This window comes from Artemia sp. Qi Xiang Cuo, chromosome 3 (assembly GCF_049724085.1).
Source record: "Artemia sp. Qi Xiang Cuo chromosome 3, ASM4972408v1, whole genome shotgun sequence".
NCBI lineage: Eukaryota > Metazoa > Arthropoda > Branchiopoda > Anostraca > Artemiidae > Artemia > Artemia sp. Qi Xiang Cuo.
The window spans coordinates 63,317,490-63,345,006 of record NC_142796.1 but is presented as its reverse complement, the minus strand read 5'-3'; the positions used below and the strand labels follow the sequence as shown (position 1 = coordinate 63,345,006).

General features: G+C 34.7%; 2 protein-coding genes across 4 annotated transcripts in view; one reads left to right on the top strand and one right to left on the bottom strand.

The window, feature by feature from the left end:
* Window positions 1–27,517, bottom strand: part of LOC148954396 (myosin light chain kinase A-like) — a 108,927-nt gene that overhangs the window by 5,101 nt on the left and 76,309 nt on the right. For all 3 annotated transcript variants that reach the window (XM_089086440.1, XM_089086438.1, XM_089086439.1), the window contains exons 4-8: window positions 24,109–24,233; window positions 18,820–18,936; window positions 16,403–16,609; window positions 14,816–15,030; window positions 10,444–10,645 (exon numbers count right to left, since the gene is read on the bottom strand). In XM_089086440.1, coding sequence (XP_088942566.1) covers window positions 10,444–10,645; window positions 14,816–15,030; window positions 16,403–16,609; window positions 18,820–18,936; window positions 24,109–24,233 — 866 coding nt within the window. The remainder of the gene's footprint in view (window positions 1–10,443; window positions 10,646–14,815; window positions 15,031–16,402; window positions 16,610–18,819; window positions 18,937–24,108; window positions 24,234–27,517) is intronic.
* Window positions 7,374–27,517, top strand: part of Hel89B (histone acetyltransferase 1) — a 246,885-nt gene continuing 226,741 nt past the window's right edge. Inside the window, exon 1 of the mRNA XM_089086437.1 lies at window positions 7,374–7,392. The gene's annotated coding sequence lies outside the window, so the exon portion shown is untranslated. The remainder of the gene's footprint in view (window positions 7,393–27,517) is intronic.

The window sequence follows — 27,517 nt, the reverse complement described above, 5'->3', positions numbered from 1 at the left end:
GTAGTAGCAGAAGCTATAACCTAGTAAAGAACGGACTCTAGCCCATAGTCGTAGAACTTTTTTTTTAACCCGTCAAGCAAGGAAGAGTCGCCATTCGAAGCTAATTCGGGAATAATAGTATTTCGGCAAATACATTCCTGAAAAAAAGCTTATGCCAGCTGTGCCTCTCACTCAGACTATCAAGTGTCTTGTTTTTGTCTCCAATTAGCCATGAATTGATGGCAACTTGATTTTAATTCAAAAATCAACGGACTCGGTCCGTTGGTTTTTGAATTAAAACCATAAAATGGCTTTAAAAAACCCGTCAAGCAAGGAAGAACCGACATTCAAGGCTGATTCGGGAATAGTATTTCGGCTAATCTTCCTAGTAAAATTCTATTGCGAAAACAAATTTATGAGAGTTCTGAAGAATAGCCCAAAAATTCTTCAAAAGTGTGTCGGATCAAAATGAAATCTGAACCACTGGAATCTCAAAGTTCGAAGACCCTGAGTAGAAGAATTACACGCCCCCATCTTGAGAAACAAGTAAAATCGCTTTTTCATAAGACAAATGTTTTTTCTTCCGATTTGATCGTATCGTTAACTGGTACCAAACCAGTGGTCGTTGAAGGTTGGGAGAGATGGCTCATTTGAAAGGAAATCACCATATCTAGTTCCCTTTTTAATTATCAGATCATAATATTAAAATAAAGCTTCAATTTTTGACGAAAGCTTCATCTCCATATAGATATGAAGATAAACACATGAGAGATGAACAATATGGGTTCAGTGCAGGATGTTCCTGTGCGGATCTTATTTTCACTTTACGCATGCTCACAGAGGAAAGTCAAGTGACAGTTTAAAATATACATGGTTTTCATCGACTTTGAAAAAGCTTTCGATTCGGTCGACCTCGAAACTTGATGGCAAATTCTGAACTATTACGGTTTTCCGGATAGAATAGCTAAGATAATAATGTCATTGTACGAAGGGAGTGATTGCATTAAGACACCAGAAGGCCAAACAAGATACTTTAAAATCTTATCTGAAGATAAACAGGGATGTATGTTGTCACCACTGTTCTTTATAATAGCTATTGACTATACCCTTCGCAACATAACAACATATGGCATTGAATTATCGTCCGGTGTAACAGCCAGCGATTTAGATTTCGCAGACGATATAACATTAGTTCAGGGTTGCAAGCAACGTTTGCAGTACTTCGTTCACAGAGTCAGTGTGAAAGCCAGCCAGCTTGGTCTTAATAAATGCAGGAAAAACAAAAACCATGGCAACATCCGATTCCCCCCTACATATAACATGTGCTGGTGATGAAATTGAACAAGTTATTGAGTTTAAGTATTTGGGCATCATCATAGAGAATACCGGATCTACCACACAAGAAGTCATAATTAGAATAGATCAAGCTGACGCAGCCTTCAATCGACTAAAAAGAATCTGGAAATCCAGGAATTATTCAAATCGGTTGAAGCTGCGCTTACTCAACAGTAACGTTTTACCAGTCCTCCTGTATGCCGCTGAGACTTGGCACTTAAACAATCAACAAGAGAAGAAGATTCTTCCTTTTGAGAACAATTGCCTCCGGAAGATTCTGAATATACATTGGTCGGAAAGGGTCTCAAACGATACCATTCGGAGAATCACCAATCAACCACTATTAACCGACACCATCAGATCCCATAGATGGAGGTATCTCGGACACGTTTTAAAAATGGAAAACCATCGAATCCCGAAGTCTACACTTGAGTGGCAGCCAGTTGGAAGCCGGAAGCGAGGAAGACCTCGAAACGCATTGACGCGAACCTACAACAGTGACCTATGTTGCCTGAATGCCTCTCTCCAACCAGATTGGGAAGGTGTCCACGCAGAGGTTCATCTCAGACCCGATTGGCGAACATTCACTGATGCCCTAGGCGCCCTTGGCGACACAAGAGGATCTAAGGTCTAAGGTAAGGTCATCTTCATATATAAGATGATATAACAGATGTATTTTGGGAACGTTACTTCTTCGGGGCATGATGTTATATTTGAGTGATTCCATTACCTCATTCCCAGAAATGTCATCACATTCATTAAAATAGCATCATAAACTGGTTTCCAGAGCTTACTTTAGTAAGAAAATTAGGCCTTAGGAAAGGGGATCGTATGATTTAAAATTGGAAGCTCTAGTGCCTTTTTTAATTTTTCAAAAGAGTATTTAATCCAATTTCTTTGCTGTCACAACAAACATACAGAAAGACGGTACAAACGGATTACTTACAAGAAGAAACTGACCACTCCCTGAAAAGCATATGACGAATGGTTTTGTAAAAATTCTGTACCTTCACTTAAAATGGTCTCTTGAGGTAGGTTGTCACATAAAAGCTATCAAGCTTTTATGATATCAAATAAAACAAACAAGTTTTTTTTAAACTGAAAGTAAGGAGCGACATTAAAACTTAAAACGAACAGTAATTATTCCTCATATGAAAAGGGCCGTCCCCTCCTCAACGCCTCGCTCTTTACGCTAAAGTTTGACTCTGTCTTACAACATTATTTTTCAAAACAATAAAAAACTTTTGCGTAAAGAGCGAGGCGTTGAGGAGGGGACAGCCCCTTTCATATACGGAATAACTTCTGCTCGTTTTAAGTTTTAATATCGTTCCTTACTTTCAGTTAAAACAACTCGTTTTTTTATTCAATTTCTGATCGTTTTTTAGCTAATGCAGCTTTTATTTTGGCTCACCGTCGTTGAATAAGTAAAACAAAATTTGCATATTAATTTTAGTTTTCTTGTACTAAATGGCTTTCCAATAAACCAAAACCAATACTATATGTAAACAATGGGCAAAACAAACAAATAAACACGCATCCGTGATCTTTCTTCTGACAAAAAATACAAAATTCCGCATTTTTGCAGATAGGAGCTTAAAACTTCTACAGTAGGGTTCTCTGATAAGCTGAATCCGATGGTGTGATTTTCAATTGTTCTATTACTTTTAGAGGTTGTTTCCCCCTTTTTTCGAAAATAAGGCAAATTTTCTCAGGCGCCTAAGTTTGGATGAGTAAGACTAAACTTCGTGAAACTTATATATTTGAAATCAGCATAAAAATGTTATTCTTTTGATATATCTATTGGTATCAATATTCCGTATTTTAGAGTTTTGGTTACTATTGAGCCGGATCACTACTTACTTACAGTTCGCTACCACGAACTGTTTGATCAAGAAAGTGTACCACAAATAAATGCAGCATTGCTGTCCCCCAAAAAAAGACTGTCATTTGCGTGTTGATGGGAGCCAGATACATAATTAGCTGAATTCTTTAGTTTCCCCAGTCGATCTTCTATATATTTGATAGCCATAATTTAATTTGAAAAAATCATTGATAGAAATCTACTATGAAAGAAAAGTAATGCAAACAGTTAGACTAATGATAGATAAACGTCTGTTGATATGTAAAAAACAATTGCAGACGTTCACTCAATATTTTGTGTTCATATTATAATAAGAAAACTTTCGGCTTCAGAACAAGGAGATCGACTTTTCACTCGGTCTCTGGTACTCAGCATTCGGCAAGCTTGTGTGTATGTGATTCTCGCTGTTGCTTGTCTTTCTTGTTTGACTACGTGGATCCAAGTAGTGTATTTTCATTTACCCCCCTCCCTTCTAATTTCCCGAAAGTTCCATCGAACTACCCTTAGCCGTTCCTAAGATATTACAGATACGCCCTCTTGACATTTTGCATGTACATAGTGTAGCTCTATTGAGTTTAATGTTCCCTTAACATTCCCTGGAAACTTCAACTTCGTGCCGTTAGCAACTACTGATATATTGAAGGTACGCCCTTTGACAAGCTTGATGCACATAGTGTCCCCAAATATTTCAACTTGGTGCCCTTACCCGTTCCTGAGATATTGCAGATACGCTCTTTTGAACAACCAGAATGTGCAGAGCATCTTTTGAATTACTTCAACCATAATTTCCCTCAACGTTCCTTGGTTCCCTGACTGTTTCAACATAGTACGTTTAACCGTTCTTAATATATTGCACAAACCCCTTTTTATTATTATTAATTAAAAATACTTTTTCCACAAAGTAAGTCTTTCAAAGAAAAGTAAAAAATATTAAACAAAACATGAGCAAAAATAAAATCAAATAATCTACCAAGCGTGAAACTACCACAAATCAGCATTGATAAATAAATGAAACCCAAAACAAACAGAAATTACAATAGTTACCCGAGTCAATATCAAAAAGAGCTGAAATTAACAGAAGTTAGGCACGACAACCCTAGCCTTCCCAAGGCCAGAATAAAATTTGCACTTTACTGAAAAAATATAAATGTTTTTACTTTTATAACTTTAATAAATCACAAATTTTTAACATTTTGATTACTAAATAACAGTATGTGTATATTAAGCTGACTGCACATTCATTTGTATTTTTTCAGTAAAGTGCATATTTTGTTTTGGCCTTAGGAAGGCATAGGGGTTTTGCGCCCAACTTATGTTAATTTCTTGTCGTTTTGAGTTTGCCTTGGTTATTTATTGTAATTTCTGCTCGTTTTGGGTTTCATTTATTTATCGATGCTGATTTGTGGTAGTTTCGAGCTTGGTAGATTATTCGATTTTATTTTTGCTCATTTTTTGTTTAATGTAGTTCTTTACTTTTCTTTGAAAAACTTATTTTGTGGAAAAAGTTTTTTCAGGGAAAAAGAAATTAACGCTTTAAATCTTTTCGTTTTTTAAGACTTTACAGTTTGGCCTGCTATTTTTATGCTGGAGAAAAATTTTCAGCAATTTTTAACAACACTCACAATTTAAAAATCTGGACAAAAATAGTACTGTTTAACTTAGCTTCATGCTTCCTCTAGTTGACCTGAAATGGAAATCTTGATACCATTTGCAAAAAAATCTGTTTACTTTCTTCGATAGCTTGAATAAACTTACAATATTTTGGTTTGGTTAAATTTTAAGAGCAGAAATAGCCCCGAAAGTTTGAACATAATACCCTCAGTCGTTCTTGGGATACTGCTGAGATGCCTTATTGGGAATTAGCATTATCATAGTGCATTTTGATTTAATCTTAAGGCAACATTTAGTTTTTAAACATAATGGACCAATGGGAGGGTAGGAGTGGAAGGGGGATTAGTTGCCCTCCAATCACTTTCGAATATTAAAAAGGACATCAAACCTTTCTATTTTCAATCGAATGAGCCCCTTTCGAAGTTCCCACGACAACTCTTTCGATGCGAAGTGCCCTGGTCTAAACAACAACAATAACAAAAATATTACTAATCAGTTTCGACTATTAAAAAGGGCACTAGCCTTTGAATTTCCAATCGAATTAGCGTTTTTTGAAGTTTCTACGACAACACCTTCTATAAAAACCTTATATGCGCCCTGGGCATAACTTAAAACCCTGGCTCTGAGAGTTGTGGGGGAGTGTCCTTCTCAAAAACGTATTTTCTCTCTGGAAATAAACTAGCCTACGCTAAACAAAATGCCTATCTAAAAATTTTGATTGCATATGTTTGGGGGAGTGATGGGCGTGGGGGGGGGGGCTAATTGCCTTCCAATCAGTTTTGACTATTAAAAAGGGTACTAGCCCTTTCAATTTCCAATCAGATGAGCCCCTTTTGAAGTTTCTATGACAACGCCCTTTATAAAAACCTTATATACCCCAGGATATAACTTAAAACCCTTGCCCTGAGGGTTGTTGGGGAGTCTCCTCCTCAAAAATATATTTTCTATCTGGAAATCAACTACGCTGAACAAAATGGCTATATCAAAATTCTGATTGGATGTGTTCGGGGGAATGTTGGGCGTGGGGGAGGGGCTAGTTCCCCTCCAATCACTTTCGACTATTAAGAAGAGAACTAGCCCTTTGAACTTCCAATAGAATGAGCCTGTTCTGAAGTTTCTACGACAACGCCTTCTTAAAAATCCTTATATACCCCCAGGGCATAACTAAAAACCCTTGCCTTGAGGATTGTAGGGGAGTATTCTCTGGGGGAGTGTTCTCATAAAATCATATTTTCTATCTGGAATTCAACTAGCCTACGCTGAACTAAATGGCTATCTCAAAATTTTGATAGGATGTGTTTGGGGGAATGATGGGCGTGGGGGCTAGTTGCCCCCCAATCACTTTCAACTATTAAAAAGGGCACTAGCCCTTTGAATTCCCAACCGAATGAGCCTGCTTTTAAGTTGCTACGACAACGCCTTCTATAAAAACCTTATATGCCCCTAGGGCATAACTTAAAACCCTTGCCCTGAGGGCTGTTGGGGAGTGTCCTCCTCAAAAACATATTTTCTATCTAGAAATCAACTACGCTGAACAAAATGGCTATCTCAAAATTTTGATTGGATGTGTTTGGGGGAATGATGGGCGCGGCGGGGGGGGGGGGCTAGTTGCCCTCCAATCCCTTTCAACTTTTAAAAAGGGCACTAGCCCTTTGAATTTCCAATCGAATGAGCCTGTTTTAAAGTTTCTACGACAACACCTTTTATAAAAACCTTATATGCCGTCAGGGCATAACTTAAAACCCTTGCCCTGAGGGTTGTCGGGGAGTGTCCTCCTCAAAAAGATATTTTATATCTGGATATCAACTACACTGAACAAAATGGCTATCTCAAAATTTTGATTGGATGTGTGGGGGAATGACTGGCGTGGGGGGGGGGGGGGCTAGTTGCCCTCCAATCACTTTCGACTATTAAAAAGGGCACTAGCTACTCCAATTTCAGATCGAATGAGCCCTTTTCGAAGTTTCTACGACAACTCCTTCGATACGAAGGGCCCGGGCATAGAGAAAAAAAAAACAAAAAAAAACAACACATTGTACCCACATCGTTCTTTACTTAGGCAGCGCTAGCGCGCTGCCTATGATAAATCGAATGTTCAAATAATTGCTAATTTGCATTATTTACGACCCTTTCCCCAACGCATATGGAGGTCATGTCCAGGGGATATCCTTTCGAGTATTTTGAACAATATGACTATCTTAAAACTCCGATCCTGTATTTTTGGAAGTTTCAGGAGAAAGGGGAGGGGACAGTAGCAAAAAATGAAAAGGGCGGGAGGCTTGTTGGCTTAGGAGCAAGCTTCATTTTTATCTTGAATATCCATATATAAAAAGAATCATTTACGCATGAAAAGCAGCAAAATATTAAAAAGTTTCTAAAGTGGTGCTTCCTATCTAAGATTTACTATAAAAAACAACTCATTTCTTTGAGTTTAATTACTAAAACAAACTGGATTATTTTTACAATCGTAACTTTGTCAATTGTATACTACACGCAAGACATGGATCGAATAAGTTTTCTTTTTAGGTAATCCCTTGCGACAGGCGGGATTGTACCACCAATCTTGTAATCAAGAGGCAAGCTTTCATCTACTGCGCTGTCACAAGGTATACAATAATTTGATTTTTCTACAAAACTGTTTATATACTTCTGACAAAAGTATTATAATGGGATTCTTTGACACTTTTGAATTTAATTGTTTTGAATCACAGTACAAATAAGACTATGTTATTATACAAATAGGGTTATTTTAGTATTTCGGTTACTATGACCTAGAATTGGTGCTTTATTATAACAACAGAAGAAACGAACAATCAGAATTTTTAATCACACTAAAAAGTCATTCTTATAATTAAAAAAAAAAAAAAATCATACATTGGAGCACCAAGTTAACAAAACTGTAATGCATGCATTCCTGCGTTAAATCTTAATTTCTTAATCTAAATTAAGAAATTCCTGAAGATATATCTACAAGGAGGGCTCTTTTGTTTAGTGTGTGTACATATAACTTGTATTTTTTCTTATAATTATTATTTAATATTTTTGAAACATTGGGATTTATCGCAAGAGAATCTTGAGATATAGTTGAATTCTCATTGGCAACCCTGACATATATTATTCCGCTCACTAGATGGTCAACTAACTGCGGCTTATTGATAGACATAAGCCTGTTTTTTAAAGGGATAAATCAGAACATAAGAACTAATGAAAGATATGATATGTGATATGAAAGATATGTGGATATGTAATGAAAGATATGTGGAGAAAATCCACCCAGTAGAATTTTCTGTAAAGCTTCATATTTTAAGTTAATGTGATGTGTAGCAAGAAAGAGACTTTGAGCCATCGGGCACAGAATTTGAAGTCCCCTCATCTTTCCCAAACAGCAATTAAAAGTGATCACCCCCATTTCATTAATGGTAACAATTTTTTTTATTAAAATTTGACTTTATTATTAATTTTATCAACAAACACACACACACAAAATGATGAACGAAGAAATATTTATTTAATAATGTTATTTTATAAATATTCCCACACCGCTAATGAGAAAATATAGTTCCTCTAGCTGAGGTGGAGATAATAAAATTCAATAATGTTGCCGTGTAGCATAATTCGACAGATAGTGATCATCTGATGATCTCCGCTTCAATTCAGAGCCACATTGTAAAATACAAACAGAAGCTTCTTTTTAAACTATCCATCCTGAAGTTGGAATTCAAATAACACATGACTTGTTCGATACCTTAATGGTCAGGAATAGGAATGTGTTAAGGATTCTGAATTCCTACCCTCCCTGTTTCGAGGATGAATTCAGAATTAGAGCCAAAGCTTTTAAAATATAGAAATTACACAAAGGAAAAAGGCTATGGCTTTTTAAAGTTTCAACAGAAAAAAACCCCACGGGGAATCAGGCTGCGAAGTCAATCAAATATGAAACCATACCCTAGAGAAGCAACTTTTCAAAAGATACTTGTGTTATATTATCTTGTCAAATGACAAGTGTGTTGCATAATCATGCATGTGATGATTTAGTTTCTGTCAAAACCTGCATTTTATTTTATTGTTTTAGTTACTATAGGCTAGAGTTCGTTCTTTACCATAATATATACCAAAACTTAACGGTGTTACTTAACTCAGTAGCAAAAAGATATTTTCCATTGCATATACCCCTGAAATACCTAAATTACGCATTGGCATAGGTTATAACCAACAGCTATGACGCAATTCATCACCTTGTATACGAAAAAGCAGTTTTTCATTTAAAAAAATGTTGGTTATAGAAGGCACTATATGCAGCAATTTCCTTTTAAAGGAATCATTAAACATCTCTCACATTTCCTAAAGGATATTTAGAAACAAAAATTATTAAGTTGCAGCTGTCGCTTCAACCACAAGCTTGTATACGAAAATGCAGTTTTTCGTAGAAAATTTATTTAATTTAAAAAAGGCATTAGATGTAGCTATTTCCTTTAAAATGAGCCATTAAATATATCTCTATGACATTCTGATAGCCCGCTAGTCCTGATAGAAAAAAGGAGACATGTCAGTGCTACAAATGCCAAAAAAAGTGATTTTCCTTGTTTTTCAAGGTGGGGGACTGTAATTCTCCTGAATAAGGTTTTCAACCATGCTGATTCCAATCGTGAAGATTTCGTTTCGATTAGACAGCAATTTCGAGGGATTTTAGTTGTTGTTTTTTTTCAAAATCACCATAGTTTCCTTTTTGTTGTAAACTTTTATTTTTAAGGTTTAACGGAAAAAATAGTTATAACTTTTAGTTACTATGGGCTGCGGTTCGCCCTTTACTAGGTTGCAGTCCCAGCTGCAACCATGACAGTGGGACTAAACACAATGGAAACTTGATTTGTTAGCCATGTGTGCAGCAGTTTAAATCCCCCCCCCCAAGAAAGAAAGAAACAAAAAGACAATAAAAACCACAAAATAAAAAAACGAGTTAAAAGGAATAAAATTTTGAGTCTGCCTTAGCTATACATCATTTCCCAACCGCCTGGTCGTCTTTAGACTAACCTTATATCTTGTTGGGCTAGGAATATTATTTTTTTTCGTCTGTTTTTTATAATCTTCAGTTGATAAAATATTTAAGATATAGACGCTAAATTGAAAAACCCAATTCAAGAACCTTTCCTTTTCTTAACTGTATGACGGAAGAGCAGTGTTGTTCTTGTCAATACTTTACGTCAAGCATGATAGAGTTAGTCTCACTGTTTCCACTGCATATGAGATTATAAAAACGTTGATTAGTAAACATTAAACGCAAAAGCTTTACAGAGTTTATGAACGAGACCCGTGTCACTTTTATGACAAAAACCAAACAAAGTGGAGAGCAAATGCAAGATTTGAGCCCTTCTCACCCCTGTAAGCATCCAAGTTTAGACAACTAAACACAGAATTTGGCACATTAAGACACCCTCAATTATGAATAGAAGTTTATGCACGAGACCCGTGTCACCTTTAAAACAAAAACAAAACAAAGTGTAGGGCAAATGCAAGATCTGACCCCTTATCGCCCCTGTAAGCACCCCTTCACACCCCTGTAAGCACCCAAGTTTAGACAATCAAACACAGAACTTGGCATATTAAGACACCATCAATTATGAATAAAAAAGATAATTTTAACTAAAACCAAGACTTACAGAAAACCACGGATGTTTCAAAACCCCAGACACGCTCAACCTTGAAACGGCACTAACAGTCAGCATACTTCTAACAAGATGTTGACCCTGCCCGCTTATAGTTGACCAATACTTGGGGGACATGTGCATATTCCCGTGAATTATCTGGTCGCAAATCGGTTCATCACGATAATCATCCGAAAACGGAGGGTAGCCAGCCAAGCTAAAAAAAGAGACTTGTATGAATCTCAAAAAGAAATTGAATGTATCAAAGAAAAATTGTTGCAATGGGAGACATGATGTCTTCTGAAAAATGGAAACTTATTTTACAAAATTATTTGTAACCTTTTTTCACTTATTAGTTATCACCGTTCTTATATTATTTCCCACATTATACATATTTTTCTTTTTGTATTTTCATTTCGTCTTATTTTATATTTCATTTATATTTTTATATATTTACATTTTCAACATCTTATATCTAGACTAGTGTGTTACGTGTACGAGTATGACTATTTCTCAAAGAGTTGCAAAATACTTAAAAAGATGCACAAAATAAGGTGTCCAATTCTATCGCAGGAAGTAGTTTTGATTCAACGATTTAGATAATTAAATAAAGCGAAAACATAACAGTGTGGAGTTGAGTAAAGTGGTTCACTTTCGTTGAATATTACATACAATTATATTCAGCAATGTCTAACTATGCAATACTGAAATAAATAATCATAATTTTAGTTTTAAATTTTTTTTTTATTATTTTTAGGTAATAAATCTATCTTTACAACAATAAACATCCTCCAGAGTAACTGATGGCATATAGAAGGTCAAATAGATATTTCAGTTGCTAGATCTTTTTTACAGGGGCCGGTAGCAGGCCTGTTGCCCAACTTTACGGCAGCTGGAATCAAACCCCAGGCCTCGTATTGCCAAGCAGAATATCAATCCACTATTCTACCATATATTTGCCATTATTTAGAGATCTACACCTAAAGGGAGTGCAATGATGAAGAACAACAGTCTTGTTTATCCCCTCTCCTGAATTAAACACCATTATAAGAAAATTCTTACCTACTTCCATTCTGAAACTTATGTTTATTGGATTTTATTGCTTATTGCATTCTATGTTTATTGCATTCTGAAACTTATGTTTATTGGAAAATTATAAGAAAATTCTTACCTAATTCCATTCTGAAACTTATGTTTATTGGATTTTTAATCTCTTCCCCTCGATAAAATTATCTCAGACACCCCCTTTCACCACCAAATAATGCCTGGACATTAACTTGGCTACATCAAATAGTACATTATTTTTTCACTTTACTATTACAAACCAGGTACTAATGAGACATCAGCAAAGAAAATACATACGATAAACACAAAAAGAGCAACACAATCAGAAAACTATTGAAATTAGCCTGTTGCATTGGGTTGTATCTAGATACAGGGAGGGGGGGGGGGATAGGATGCAGTTAAAGATGAAGCAACTCTGAAACTATAATATACGGTTATACCTGAATATAATGATATAAGAATTTTGTCATTGTAGTGTTTAGTCCAGAAGAAGGGATAAGCTATACTGTTTTGGAACAAAAGCCGCTTTGGGTTTTGGCAAAAAAATGACACAAAATAATAGCATATAATAATAACACATATAGAAAAACATTGGTACATAACAATAACCATGAAAAAACGTAACAATTGAAAAACCAAAACAAACATGATAAAGCACATAAAACCAAATAACCATCTCATATAATTACACAAAATGTCGTACACATGATAGATAGGTACTAAATGCTTTAAACCCACATGGGCCATGGCTGAAAAAAGGAAAAATAAAACACGTCAAGCACACTTCAAGCATATTCAAGGAAATTACACCCAACGCGTGTACCATAGCTCAGTGTTGCCAGATTTGCACCATTTTGGTACTTTTTTAGGTGCTTGCGCATTGAACTCTTCAGGCAGGTTTTTAAAAGGAAGTTTATGTTTGAATAATTGTACTTCCTGCACATTTTCTCACAGAAATAATGCCTTCGATACATTTTGACCGTTATGGCTGCACTATTTTATACCAAGCATTTGAGAGCATTGTTAAAGCATTCGACACTAGTTTCACCCCTTTACTTAAATAAACCAGAAATTTTTCATTTTCCTTGAGAAAGTCAGTTACGAATACAACGTTTGATTCCATCAACTTCAACTAGTTGTTTTGAAATTGGGAAAACGTTCATTTGCTTGACTTACATCCTAAGAGAGGCTTTGAAAATACACTTTTTGCTGGATACAGCATAGGATCAAATCAGATACCTATTATTGAAATTGAGATTTTAAAAAACAGTGTAGTTAACGTCCTAAATGGCCTCAAATCCTTTCCAAATTACGGAAATTGACACCAAGTAACTTTAACTTTTTAACTATGTTTTCACAGGAGCTCAATTCCATTTTTGCAGCCAGATTTTACGCCGGACAATAAATAAATTTCCTTATATGGGTGATCCTTGGGTCCGTTTCTCGGTAACAGTCTTGTGTATGGTCTCTTGTGAACAAAAGATAATAATAAAACAATTCTTGCTTCATTACGTCCAGCAAATTTCTATCTATTGGATTTTAAGAGTTACTTCCAATTTGAATACACCCAAAACCAGGGCCGTTCCTAAGGTTGGTGGCACCCGGGGCAAAATTAATTACGGCACCCACCTTCCGGATCAAACATAAATAAAAGAAGGCCCAGTCGTGTCGTTCCCCCAGACGGGGCACCCCACCTCAGTCATGGCGCCCAGGCAACTTGCTCCATCCCATCCCCTCCTTTAAACGGCCCTGCCCCGAACAAACTTAGCGTATATACAAAAAAAGCAATTGTTTTTCTCAATTGGCATAATCAGTCAACTATTGAAGAGCAATGAGAACGCAAATATGGCAAATCGTCAAAATGAACGATTGCTTTTATGCAGTCTATGGCTACATCCAGCCCCATTAGAGGGGTATGAAGGGTGTTGTTACACAGTTAAACTGATTGCGAATCCGAGACTCCGCATAATCGGTAAACAGATTCGTTTTGATTGGTCAATAAATGTATATTTACAAATAAACATTTATCTATAAATATTTATTTCAGTACCCATTCCAGTAATCTTAATAGCCTACGAGGGCCAGAAAATGTAGTTATAACTTCTTTAATTAACTTTAACAATTAACCAAACTTTAGTTAATTAATTCTTTAATTAACCGGGGGTAACCTTACCTCAATATTCTCCTTCTTAGACAGTTTGTAGACATTATTTTAAGAGTATTTTTTGCCATGTATTTGAATTTCCAATGTGCGTTTCCGTCCTTTTTTTTCTTTCTTTAGTGATTACTCCGTCTATTGTACCTTTGTTTTTGACGGGCAATAAATGAATAATAATAATAATAATAATTAACAAAGACATTATTTCAATAGTATAGAAGTACCGTTGAAACACACATGTTGGGTACATCATTTTAAGATATAGTGTTTTATCGTACATTCTGATTACATTGTTTGATACAGTAGTTTATCGCACATTTTGATTTTCATACATAATAATCAGGCACGTACTTAGAGGGAAAGTTTTCTGAAATCTCAAAATTTTTCTTAGAATTTATATTATTTCTTATCTCTTTTATTTTTTTATTTCTTTATAATTTCTTATCTCGCGCATTTTTGCCACTTCTTTCAAAGTTGTGAAGACTCCCCCCCCCCACGAAACAAAATCCAATATACGAGGCTAACAATAATTTGGTAAAAAAGATTTAAACAACATTCAAGGTTCAATAAAGACATATTCATTGAGGAGCGGTGTTTGTAAATTTTTGCCTAATCTTCAAGGGAACGACCGTTATCAACCACTTTTTCTGACTCAGGACCGTCCGATGTGAAAGTCAACCCTTACTGCCCTATATGTCACCAGACGTCGGAGGATCTAAGTCTAAGCAAAAAGACTTGTTGAATTTTAATAAAATTAAGAATATACTTAAATTTTAATGTAACGTGTATATGCTTAATGCAACGTGCATGTTGCATGCAACATGCGCGATGCATGCAAAATGCATCGATGCAACGATGCATGCAAAATGCATCGATGCAACGATGCATGCAAAATGCATCGTTCACACAAGTTAAAATATAAGCTTATTGACGAGGGAGCTCATTAATAATCATTTAAGGAAGTCTAATTTCACAATGCATTATTTCATTCATTATTCAATACATAAAATATATGACATAAGATCTTATAATTTAATAGAATCTTGTTTCATTATTTTATAAGACGTATATTTAAGAATAAAGTTTGATGGTCTGATTTTGATATTGTATTAGTTATTCTGACTTATTTTATTTCTTCAATCAAAACTAAAAAGAAAACCTTACCAAACATAAAGTACAACTCCAAGCGACCAGACATCAACTTGTGGAGTATACTCTTTCTTTCCCTTGTGTCTCAATATCTCAGGTGCTACGTAATTCATAGTTCCACAAAAAGTCTTCAATACTGTCACATCTTCTGGGGCATACTTGGACAATCCAAAATCTGTCAACTTTGCCAACGGCTCTTCACATTTGGATTGCAGTAAAATATTCTCTGGCTGTGAAAATGATATGGGTCAAATAAAATACAGCATCCCATCAATAGTGAAAAAAACAAACCAAAAAAAAAAACGCCACTGAAAAGATTATCATCGAAAATAATTTATTAATACTATTCGAGTAAAAGTTCGCCTTCATTCGATTCATGGCCAATATTTCGTTTTTATAATTAAACGAATTATAAGCGAATCTGATGTCTTTGATCAGAGAAATGCGAACAGATTGAACACAATCACCTTACGAATACAATATTTTACTCAAACAACTGACACTGATGCTAGTGAACAAGCGTTTCCCCCTGAAAAGCTAAGAAAGTACCTATTTATTAAAGTTTCCTTTGAGCAAAATATAAAAAAAATAAATAAAAGACTTGTCTCCTGAATTTCAAAAAGTAATTTATATCTTCACAAAAATAAGTGACATTTTTTTTTTCACTGAACAAAATTGAAAAAAAAAACTGTTGAGAGGCTTCTGGCTGTTTAAGCGACTTGAGCCAAAATTTTTAAACATGAAAGGCCTGGAATTCTGAAGCAAAATTATTAATCATTTCTTTGATCAGAGAAATGCAAACAGATTGAACACAATCAGCTTAAGAAGACAATATTTTACTCAAACAACTGGCATTGATGCCAGTGAACAATAGTTTCCCCTAGAAAAGCTTAGAAAATATCTATTTATAAAAATTTCCTTTGAGCAAAATATAAAAAAAAAATAAAGACTCATTTCCCGAATTTCAAAAAGTACTTTTATATCTTCAAAAAAAGAATTTGGATTTGGATTTACTTAGTTATATTTGAGTCGGGAGGGGGGACTGTGATATGCGCCACCAATCCTAAGAATGACTCTGGCTACAAATGGCAATTTCTTCTCGCTAGACATTTTTTTGGAATTTTGATTTTAAGTTTTTGGTTACTATGGAATCCCATTAAGCACTCAACATTTACTCCAGAAGCGATATTAAATCATGGAAGAACATAAAAATGACATCAAGTGATGTATTTACTTTCATTCTAGCTAAATTATGTTGTCAGTTACAATCCTACCTAAATAAATCTTCACATGTGCTATAGCCTGCACTAAAAAGCAGCTGTAAGTCAGCCATTTATCATTGTCAAAAACAAGTGAAATCATCCATTAAGATACCTTGCGATAGCATAGTGGATATCGGCGTGTCCCTAATTGAAGGTTGACCGGTTTGATTACGCGTATCGCAGGGAAATGTTGGTCGCACAGGAAGTCCAAATCTCATATATTTTTTTCAATTAAGTCGAGAGAGAGAGGGAGAGAGGGAGAGAGAGAGAGAGAGAGAGAGAGAGAGAGAGAGAGAGAGAGAGAGAGAGAGAGAGAGAGAGAGAGAGAGAGAGTAGTTACCTTTATATCTCTATGGGTTATTTTCATTGAGTGTAAATACGACACAGCATTACTTATTTGGTAAATGATAAACTTCGCAGTAGATTCGGCCAATTTCCCTTTCTGAAGACGAGCAAATAAATCTCCACCAGGCACATATTCGATTGCTAGATAAACACTGTTGCATTTGGGCGAGCTCATAACATCTAAAATTCGCACAACGTTCGGCTAAAATAAAAAAAAACCCATCAAAATAAATTAAGAGGCCAAGAAATTAGGGGCCTGTTTCTAATATTTTTAGTATTTTTACGGATTAATTTACAGAAACGGAATAAATAATAAGACAATTCTGGTTAATTTTTCAAAAAGCAAAATGTAAAACAAGGTAAACTGCATTAAAGTTAAATAACAGTTTAATCCTAAATGTCTGTTTAAATAACAGGCAGTTAATCAACATAAAAGGTAATAATCCATATTTATAGTAAATTTACGACGGAATGCTCCTCCTCCACCTCAACCTGCTCAAAACTTCAGCTTTGCCACTACCCCTAAATACCCAAACATTTGAAAAAGGATTTTTTTTCATCTCATTCTAGCTTAATTTTGGGCTCAAAGATTTTCTCTTACCTTCTAGACGGCTAGGACTAGGATTTTGTCCATCCGGAGGTCTTCCCCGTCACTTCCACGTACCAAGCTTTATGCCTAAAACGTTCCTTACCCAGGAATTAGAATCGGAGGAGATCAAGCTATTTTGGAGAGATTTCAGATATACAAAACGCTTTTTAGGGACTTTTTAGTCAGTCAAGTACCAAGGACATTAAAAATAAAATCGGATTCTTTAAATTGGCGAAGTCGAAAATTATACAGCCATATACGTCTAACAAAATTAGGAAACCCCAGTAATGCAATTTTTAATGAAAAAAAAAAGGCTCCATAGGCACTTAGGTTTGTTTTGCGCTTAGCGAACGCAAGGTTTGAAAATAAGGAACGTGTGTGAAAAATCAGCTGAAAATGTGAGAAAAGAATATACCATCATGGAGCTCTAAAAGTGGAAGTTTTCTGATTGCTTCAGTAAAAGGCAAGCACTGCAATAAATCTAAGCTATGCATTAATATGGACATTACCAAATTTTTTCAAGATCAAAAACTTCAAATTATTAGTTAATTAACTTACATGCAAAAACATCTTTTTAGAAAGAACAATTAGGCTATTATATTCTGTAACACACACATATATATATATATATATATATATATATATATATATATATATATATATATATATATATATATATATATATATAAAATGTCACTTTTATTACTTAATTTTTACATATTCCCACTAGCATATATTTAATCAATAGCCCGACTGAACATGATGTGTGTTTCATCCTATTAATGTTGTAGAAACTATAATGTTCTGGTTTTCAGGAATGAATAGACCGAAGATAGAGCTGGGGGGGGGGGTCAAAATATTTTCATTTTGATATCCTTGGTACTTTAAACGACCAATAAACGTACACTTTTGTGTAGGTTTGTACGTGATAATCTCTCTCTGCTGTTACGTGCTAATCTCTATTTGTGATAATCTCTCGTTTGTAACTGATAATCTCTGTTTGTTGTATTCGTCTCTTGGTTTGTACGAGATAATCTCTCTTTGTAATAATCTATTGTTTGTACGTTATAATCCCTCTGAAAATGTCTGATAAATATTTTAGATCATTATCTAGTACTGCACATACTACAGTTTTCTCAAAAAACCTTATTTGACCTTATTTGGATCCCATTTTTGGTTACAACACTTACTCTAATTGTTAACAAAAAACCTGGGCATTCGTTTCTGGTTCTTATTTGCTTCAGCCTAAAAATTAGACAAAGAAATTTGTTAATTACATATTAAAGTTTCTAAGACAGCATATTTTTTTTTAAATAGATCTTATCCAAGATTAAATCATGTAAATATTGAACGTACAAATAACAGTTCAATAGGGACAAATCCTTTTATTTGACTGTCAAACAACAAAATATCTCTGGATATTTCAGTCACATATACAGTGGTCGTCAGTAGCAGATAAACTCATTAAGCAGATTCGACTGATGACCAGTACTTAGCTTCATTTGTACCTAGCTTTGTACGAAATTGTAACTAATATATTTATGTATTTAATGTTTGTAATTAATGTAATTAAATGTAATTCCTGAGATTCTTTGAAGTATTTTGTAAATAAATGTACTAACATGTTATTCAATTTAATTTTAGATTGAATTGAATTTGAATTCAAATTCGATTTTAAATCAATTTATTTTTAATTATAAAAAAATTTCAATCCGGCTGATGAATAGCCAGTGCCATTTTTAAATAAAATCCCATTCTATTTCCAAAAATGAAAAGTCCTGGACTTGACCCACTTCAGCACAGTATCCCACAAAAGAACTTACGTGATTGATTTTCTTCATAACTTTTATTTCATTGTAAAGATCTTTAGTCTTCATGAACCCAGATTTGGATGCTTTGGACAATTTCAATACCTTCAACGCGACGGCTTGTGAGGTGGCCTGCAATTTTAAGATAATTTTCAAATCTATAAAAGAGAATTTACACACAAAAGCTCTTTCAAAATAGGATTCTCCGATGAATCTTGCTTATACAAATATTTGCTATTCTGTAGAAGCTAAAAACTAAAAGACGTAAAAAAAATATTTTTTTTTTAAAGAGAACGAAATCAAAGGAAGGAAAGAAATAACGAAAGAAATAAAATAAAGAACTAACACATTAAAGGAAACAAGGAATTAAAGGAAACAAATAGTACACAATCAAATAAAGAAATAACAACTAAAAGACGTAAAAATAATAAAAAAATAATAAAGAGAATATAATCATAGACAGGAAAGAAATAACAAAAAAAATTACACATTAAAGGAAACAAGGAGTTAAAAGAAGAAATAAACTCAGTCAAAATAAATAAATGACTTAAAGAAGCACTAAAGAATCAGAAATACAAATTGATTGTTTTTTTTTTTGTAATTGATTAGTTTCCATTCACAATAATATTTTTCAAAGGAAAGAACGAAACCAAAAAATTGAACCAAAAAACCAAGAAATAAACGAATAGGAATTAAAAAGAATATTTTTAATTAAATAATATATTTATGTTTTATTAATTTTTATTTTTTTAAAACTTCATTTTGAATTTAAATAAAACTAAACTGAGTATTTAAGCTAGAATTCAAACGTACAGAAATTAATAGGAACAAATACAGGAAACCTAAAAAAAAACTAAAACTAAAATGAACAATCACGCTAAACTTGGAAGGAACAGAAATTTCCACAATTAAAAATAGGCCTGCTGGGAACTAAAATACCTTAAAGAATAGACTGTCAATTACCAAATCTGTGCGTCACATGATAAGATCAGAAATCATTTCATGATTCCATGTAGAAAATACTTGCCTTCTGCTGAAGTGCCGTCAGGTGGTGCTGTTGCACGGACCGCCGGAGCATTTTTATTTCCATAAAATACAAGTTGAAAGTTCTTGCATAATTTCGGTTCAAACAAGGTGTACCATGTTGAGCTTTCTACTTAAGAGTAAGCGGTAACGGGGGATTTTGGAGGATATACAGTCCTTTTTTTAGGGATCTTTAACTTTGAGAGAATGGGAGTACAGTTTCTAACCACAAAGCAAGCAATGTCGTTAACTACGACCCAGCCTGCCAAAAACGCACCTACTGAAGCAGTGGGGTATTATGGAGGGTATGCAGTCCTCTTTTTAGGGGTCTTTAGTTTAGGAAAACTGGGAGTACAGTTCCTAACCACAAAGCAAGCAATACCAGTAACTACAACCCAGCCTTCCAAAAACGCACCTACTGAAGCAGTGGGGGATTTTGGAGGGTATTCAGTCCTCTTTTAGGGGTTTTTACTTTAGGAAAATTGGGAGTACAGTTCCTAAACACATAGTAAGCAATGCCACTAACTACAACCCAGCCTTCCAAAACCGCACCTAACTGAAGCAATGGGGAAATTTCGAGGGTATGCAGTCCTCTTTTTAAGGCTCTTTACTTTAGGAAAACTGGGAGTACAGTTCCTAACCACAAAGCGAGCAATGCCACTAATTACAACTAACTAAAACCCAGCCTTCCAAAAATGCACTTACTGAAGCAAAGGGAGATTTCGGAGGGTATACGGTCATCTTTTTAATGGTCTTTACTGTAGGAAAATTGGAAGTACAGTTCCTAACCACCAAGCAAGCAATGTCATTGACTACAACCCAGCCTTCCAAAAAAGCACCAACTGAAACAATGGGGAATTTTGGAGGGTATGCAGTCCTCTTTTTAGGGGTATTCACTTTAGGAAAATTGGGAGTACAGTTCCTAATCACAAAGCAAGCAAAGCCACGAACTAAAACCCAGCCTTCCAAAAACACACTAACTGAAGCAAGGGGAGATTGTGGAGGGTATGCAATTTTTAGAGGTCTTTACTTTACGAAAATTGGGAGTAGAATTCCTAACCACAAAGCAAGCAATGCAACTAACTACAACCCAGCCTTCCAAAAACGCACCTACTGAAGCAATGGAGAATTTTGGAGGGTATGCAGTCCTCTTTTTAAGGGTCTTTACTTTAGGAAAATTAGGAGTAGAGTTCCTAACCACAAAGCAAGCAAAACCACTTACTACAACTCAGCCTTCCAAAAACGCACTTACTGAAAGGGAGATTTTGGAGGGTATACGGTCCTCTTTTTAAGGGTCTTTACTTTAGGAAAATTAGGAGTAGAGTTCCTAACCACAAAGCAAGCAAAACCACTTACTACAACTCAGCCTTCCAAAAACGCACTTACTGAAAGGGAGATTTCGGAGGGTATACGGTCATCTTTTTAAGGGTCTTTACTGTAGGAAAATTGGAAGTACAGTTCCTAACCACCAAGCAAGCAATGTCATTGACTACAACCCAGCCTTCCAAAAAAGCACCAACTGAAGCAATGGGGAATTTTGGAGGGTATGCAGTCCTCTTTTTAGGGGTATTCACTTTAGGAAAATTGGGAGTACAGTTCCTAATCACAAAGCAAGCAAAGCCACGAACTAAAACCCAGCCTTCCAAAAACACACTAACTGAAGCAAGGGGAGATTGTGGAGGGTATGCAATTTTTAGAGGTCTTTACTTTAGGAAAATTGGGAGTAGAATTCCTAACCACAAAGCAAGCAATGCAACTAACTACAACCCAGCCTTCCAAAAACGCACCTACTGAAGCAAGGGGAGATTGTGGAGGGTATGCAATTTTTAGAGGTCTTTACTTTAGGAAAATTGGCAGTAGAATTCCTAACCACAAAGCAAGCAATGCAACTAACTACAACCCAGCCTTCTAAAAACGCACCTACTGAAGCAAGGGGAGATTGTGGAGGGTATGCAATTTTTAGAGGTCTTTACTTTAGGAAAATTGGGAGTAGAATTCCTAACCACAAAGCAAGCAATGCAACTAACTACAACCCAGCCTTCCAAAAACGCACCTACTGAAGCAATGGAGAATTTTGGAGGGTATGCAGTCCTCTTTTTAAGGGTCTTTACTTTAGGAAAATTAGGAGTAGAGTTCCTAACCACAAAGCAAGCAAAACCACTTACTACAACTCAGCCTTCCAAAAACGCACTTACTGAAAGGGAGATTTTGGAGGGTATACGGTCCTCTTTTTAGGGGTCTTTACTATAGGAAAATTAGGAGTACAGTTCCTAACCACAAAGCAAGCAAAGCCACGAGCTACAGCCCAGCCTTCCAAAAACGCACTTACTGAAGCAAAGGGAGACTTTGGAGGGTACACGGTCCTCTTCTAAGGGGTCTTTACTTTTAAAAAATCGGGAGGACAGTTCCTAGCCACAGAGCAAGCAAAGCCCGAATATAACCCAGCCTTCCAAAAACGCACTTACTGAAACAAAGGGAGATTTTGGAGGGTATACGGTCCTCTTTTTAGGGGTCTTTACTTTAGGAAAATTGGGAGTAGAGTTCCTAACCACAAAGCAAGCAAAGCCACTAACTACAACCCAGCCTTCCAAAAACGCACTAACTGAAGCTAAGGGGGGTTTTGGAGGGTATACGGTCGTATTTTTAGGGGTCTTTGCTTTGGGAAGTTCCTGAATCCAGCAAGATGCTACAGCTAAAGCCTACTAACTGAATCGGACCCAAAGTCCTGAAGTCCAAAAAGCAAGCAAAGCCACTAACTACAACCCAGCCTTCCAAAAACGCACTAACTGAAGCTAAGGGGGGTTTTGGAGAGTATACGGTCGTATTTTTAGGGGTCTTTGCTTTAGGAAAATTGAGAGTACAGTTCCTGAATAACAAAGCAAGCAGTGTCATTAACTACAACATAGCCTTCCGAAAACGCATCTACTGAAGCAATAGGAAATTTCGGAGGGTATGCTGTCCTCTTATTAAGGATCTTTACTTTAGGAAAATTGGGAGTAGAGTTCCTAACCACAAAGCAAGCAAAGCCACTTACTACAACCCAGCCTTCCAAAAACGCACTAACTGAAGCTAAGGGGGCTTTTAGAGGGTATACGGTCGTATTTTTAGGGGTCTTTGCTTTAGGAAAATTGAGAGTACAGTTCCTGAATCACAAAGCAAGCAGTGTCATTAACTACAACATAGCCTTCTGAAAACGCATCTACTGAAGCAATAGGAAATTTCGGAGGGTATGCTGTCCTCTTATTAAGGATCTTTACTTTAGGAAAACTGGGAGTACAGTTCCTAACCACAAAGCAAGCAATGCCACTAACTACAACTAACTACAACCCAGCTTTCCAAAAACACACTTACTGAAGCAAAGGGAGATTTTGGAGAGTATACGATCCTCTTTTTTGAGGTCTTTACCTAAGGAAAATTGGGAGTACAGTTCCTAACCACAAAGCAAGCAATGTCACTAACTATAATCAACCTTCCAAAAACGCAGCTACAGAATAGACTGCTGAAGGAAACGAATCAATTATTCCCCATGACAAGTTGGTTCATCTTCTCGGTTCTCCTGTCAACGATGAGGAGTCACAGAGAACGGAGCTGATCATTACCAAAATATTACAACTTACCACCCTTTGAGCGGTTAGAAGGTAACCGCTGTAATAAAAAAACACATTACAATAACAGAAAATAAAAGATGAAAATTATTGTTAATAATCAGATAGTTTTAATAGTTAAAAAAAAAAACTATAAAATTTCTATTTTAGAAGTAGAAGAAACCCAAACAAAGGAACGAACTGCTTCTTGTACTGATACTAAAACAAACGCGTACTTGAATAAGTGCAAGTTGACATGATTGCATAATACCGATAAAAAAAGTCAAAACCAAATGCAAAATTCATACGTTGTTATTAATTTTAATAAATTCGATTGATTAAATTTTAACTAATTTTTTTAGTAACTTAATGGATTAATCAAATTAAATTTAATTAATACAAAATAAATTTAAATAAGAATCAATATTAATTGACGTAAATGTCAAATAAAATAAAAATGAAATAATATACCAACTCATGCAAGAGAACATTCTATTTATAAAAAGGCTTTATATGCATCAAAGAAACAAAAATGAAAATAATTTATTGGCGAAACATTATTAATTAGGGTTCATAAAAAAACGCCACAAGCTTATATGAATTTGTACACTTGTTTTGTTTTGGTTGCCTGATTTGTTTTAATCCTATAATTTCCTGCTTCGACATATACTGGGCATAAAAAAAATGAGAAACTGACCTTATGAAAAGCTTTATAAACAACCCCATTGGCACCTCTTCCGAGTTCGGCAGCAACAATGTATTTTGAAACTACTTCTTCAGGATGTGACACTGGACGATCTCGATTGCATGAAAATTTCCAAGCTAAAAAAAGGATATACAGTTCAGGCATGCACAAACGACTTATCTCGGGAGAAGGAATTTGTATATATATTTATATATATGTATATATATATATATATTTTTATATATATATATATATATATATATATATATATATATATATATATATATATATATATATATATATATATATATATATATATATATATATATACATATATATATATATATATATATATATATATATATATATATATATATATATATATATATATATATATATATATATACATATATATATAAATATATATACAAATTATTTGATAGTTTGAAGAAGAGGTACCGAATAGGATTTTTAGGGGGTGTAGCCCCCCTAAAAAAATGAATTCCTTGTTTTCGACTATAATGATGGAAGTACAAAAAGTACAAGACTCACTTGAAATGAGAAACACGTGAACTGAAACAAAGAACCAAACAAGGTCCCTAATTGCATTGAAAAAGTTCAGGTACTTCAGAGATAAATGGTTTCTTGATTCTTCGTGGGTTTAATTTTGTAAATAAAAGTAAAATAAATAGAATAAACAACTTAGAGATATTTTGCATATATATTTATCCATATATTAAATATACTTACGTTATAGATTTTATATATATTATAGATGTTTTATATATATACTGTAATTAATTAACTTAATTAAATATATATATATATATATATATATATATATATATATATATATATATATATATATATATATATATATATATATATATATATATATATATATATATATATATATATATATATATATATATATATATATATATATATATATATATATATATATATATATATATATATATTATAACTATAATGGTTGCATTGAAAAAGTTCAGGTACTTCAGAGATAAATGGTTTCAGGATTCTATCAAGAAACCATTGATAGAATCAATCAATGGTTAATTGATCAATCAATCAACCATTGATGGTTGATTGATTGATCAAAGGGGAAAATTATTTTCCCCTTTTTGGTTGTTGTTGAGAAAGGCTTCAGGATTTGAAGCCACAATGTCGAACCTTTTATTAGTATTTATTGTTTCAATCTCTTAATTAAAATCTTTACCCTATATTTGTGTATTTTCACCTTATTTAATTCATTTACTTTAGAAACACTCGGCAGCTTCTGAAAGGGCTCACTCAATGCATAAATTACAACTATGTCTAGAAATACAGTTCAAATGTTTAAGTTTAGAACATATTGGAGAATCACTACTTTGAAAAAAAAATAAAAATAGTTTTGGCCCATTAATATAGAACTTTCAAGTAAAACTAATGTACTACGTACATTTTATTCGCCTTTGCATCACACTCAGATCAGCCCCCAATTCCGATGATGATTGTAAGCTTATAAGTAATAAAATAGTTTGTGAAGAAATAGCGTAGACAGATAGGATTGGAATAAGTTAAAAAAAAATATGCCTCTAAATGTCATACAAATTTGTAGGTAAATAACTAACGAATTAATTGGAGAATTACTTAAGTTAGCAGATGTTTATTTAGACATCAAAAAGATTATATAGGCTATGGAACTATTAATATCATGCAATTTTCATGCTGGAACATGCGGGGTTAAAATTAGAATTATAACTATAATCAGAAAAGCAGTTATAGTATACCTTGAATTAGTAGGCAACCAATTTATAATATATAGTAACTATGCCCTTGATACTGAACTAAGAAAAATCAGTAGACAAATATGCAAATTGTGTAGCAAATAATAATTTACTAAACTTTTCCGACCACTTTATTGAGCTAATTGTGGTATAAAACAGCCGTTTTAAATATAACAGCATAAGTCTTTCTCATTTATATTTTTACTAACTTTCCGATGAAGCTTTAAAATATCCACCCGCGAATGGACCCCCCCCCCCCAACAAAAAAAGAAAATAAGATAAATGCTCGATTTAAAAAGTGTGCATAAGCAACACATTTTCCATATTATACATGGAAAATACACGTATCATGGTTCCCATGCAACTAAACCCAATTAACTGAATCCTCGTGTAACTCAATCCCCATTTGACTGAACCCCAACCAACTCAACCCCCATGCAACTTAGCCCTCGTTCAACTCAACTGTCTTGCAACTGAACGCTCGTGCAAATCAGCCTCCGTTTAACTCAACCCCCATTTAATTCAATCATCATGCAGCTCAAATCATATTTAACCCAATCCTGGTTGACTCAACTTCCATTAAAATGAGCCCATTCAGCTAAACCTCCTCAAATCAACAATATAACTAGAAAATGTAATTCAGTCCGTTTTGTCGGAAGCGATAAAAGTTGACTAGAATGAAATGGTCTTTATTGATTGTTAATTATTATTTAAGCGTTAACTGAGCCCTCGGGAAACTCATCCCCCATCTAAACCGACCCCCGTGCAATTCAACCCTTATTTAACTCAATCCTTATGCTGCTCAACTTCCATTCAACTCAACCCTGTTTTGATCAACCCCCATTCAAACTAACCCCACTCATCTCCAGGGGCGTCCCGAGGCTCGTTTTATTCGGGGGGCGATCTCCGTAAATTTTACCGAATCGCTACCTGATTTATGCCGAATTTTCTGCAGAAATCAAGAATTTTGCAAAATTTCTGCCTTCGGTTAAAATTTTACCGAATGCCAAAAAAGTTGGGGGCGGCGCGCCCGTCCCCGCCCCCCCCCCACCTCGGGACGCCCCTGCTCATCTCACCTTCCTCAAATCAATAATATAACTAGAAAATGTAATTCAGTCCGTTTTGTCGGAAGTGATAACAGTTGACTCGAATGAAATAGTCTTCATTCATTGGTTAATTCTTATGTTTTTTTTTATTTTATGTTGATTGAATGCAAAATTATAACCCCCTCCTCTAAAAACAACAATTTATCCTTTTATCTTATATATTTGAAGTAAGCAAAGAGCTGGAAACACTAATGAGTTTCTTTTTTTATTTCTCCAGGACCAATAGGGCATTAGAACGTCGTCAAGAGCTGTTTAAGGTAATTTGAAAACCAACGCCCATATTTACGCATTTTTATAATTTTCACAAGGTAGCACTATCACAAGGTGCTTGATGGCACATAATTGAATGTTAGTGCCATTTCTGCAGTAACCTATTTGCAAGTGAAAAAAAAAAATAGTTTTGGAAAAACTACCAAGTGGCGAAAAAATCACTAAAAAAAAGTGACTCGCTAGTGACTAGCCCTAGCGAGTCACTGGAACATCATAGGGGCATTAAAACAGGTAACAATCTAAGATTCTCGGAAT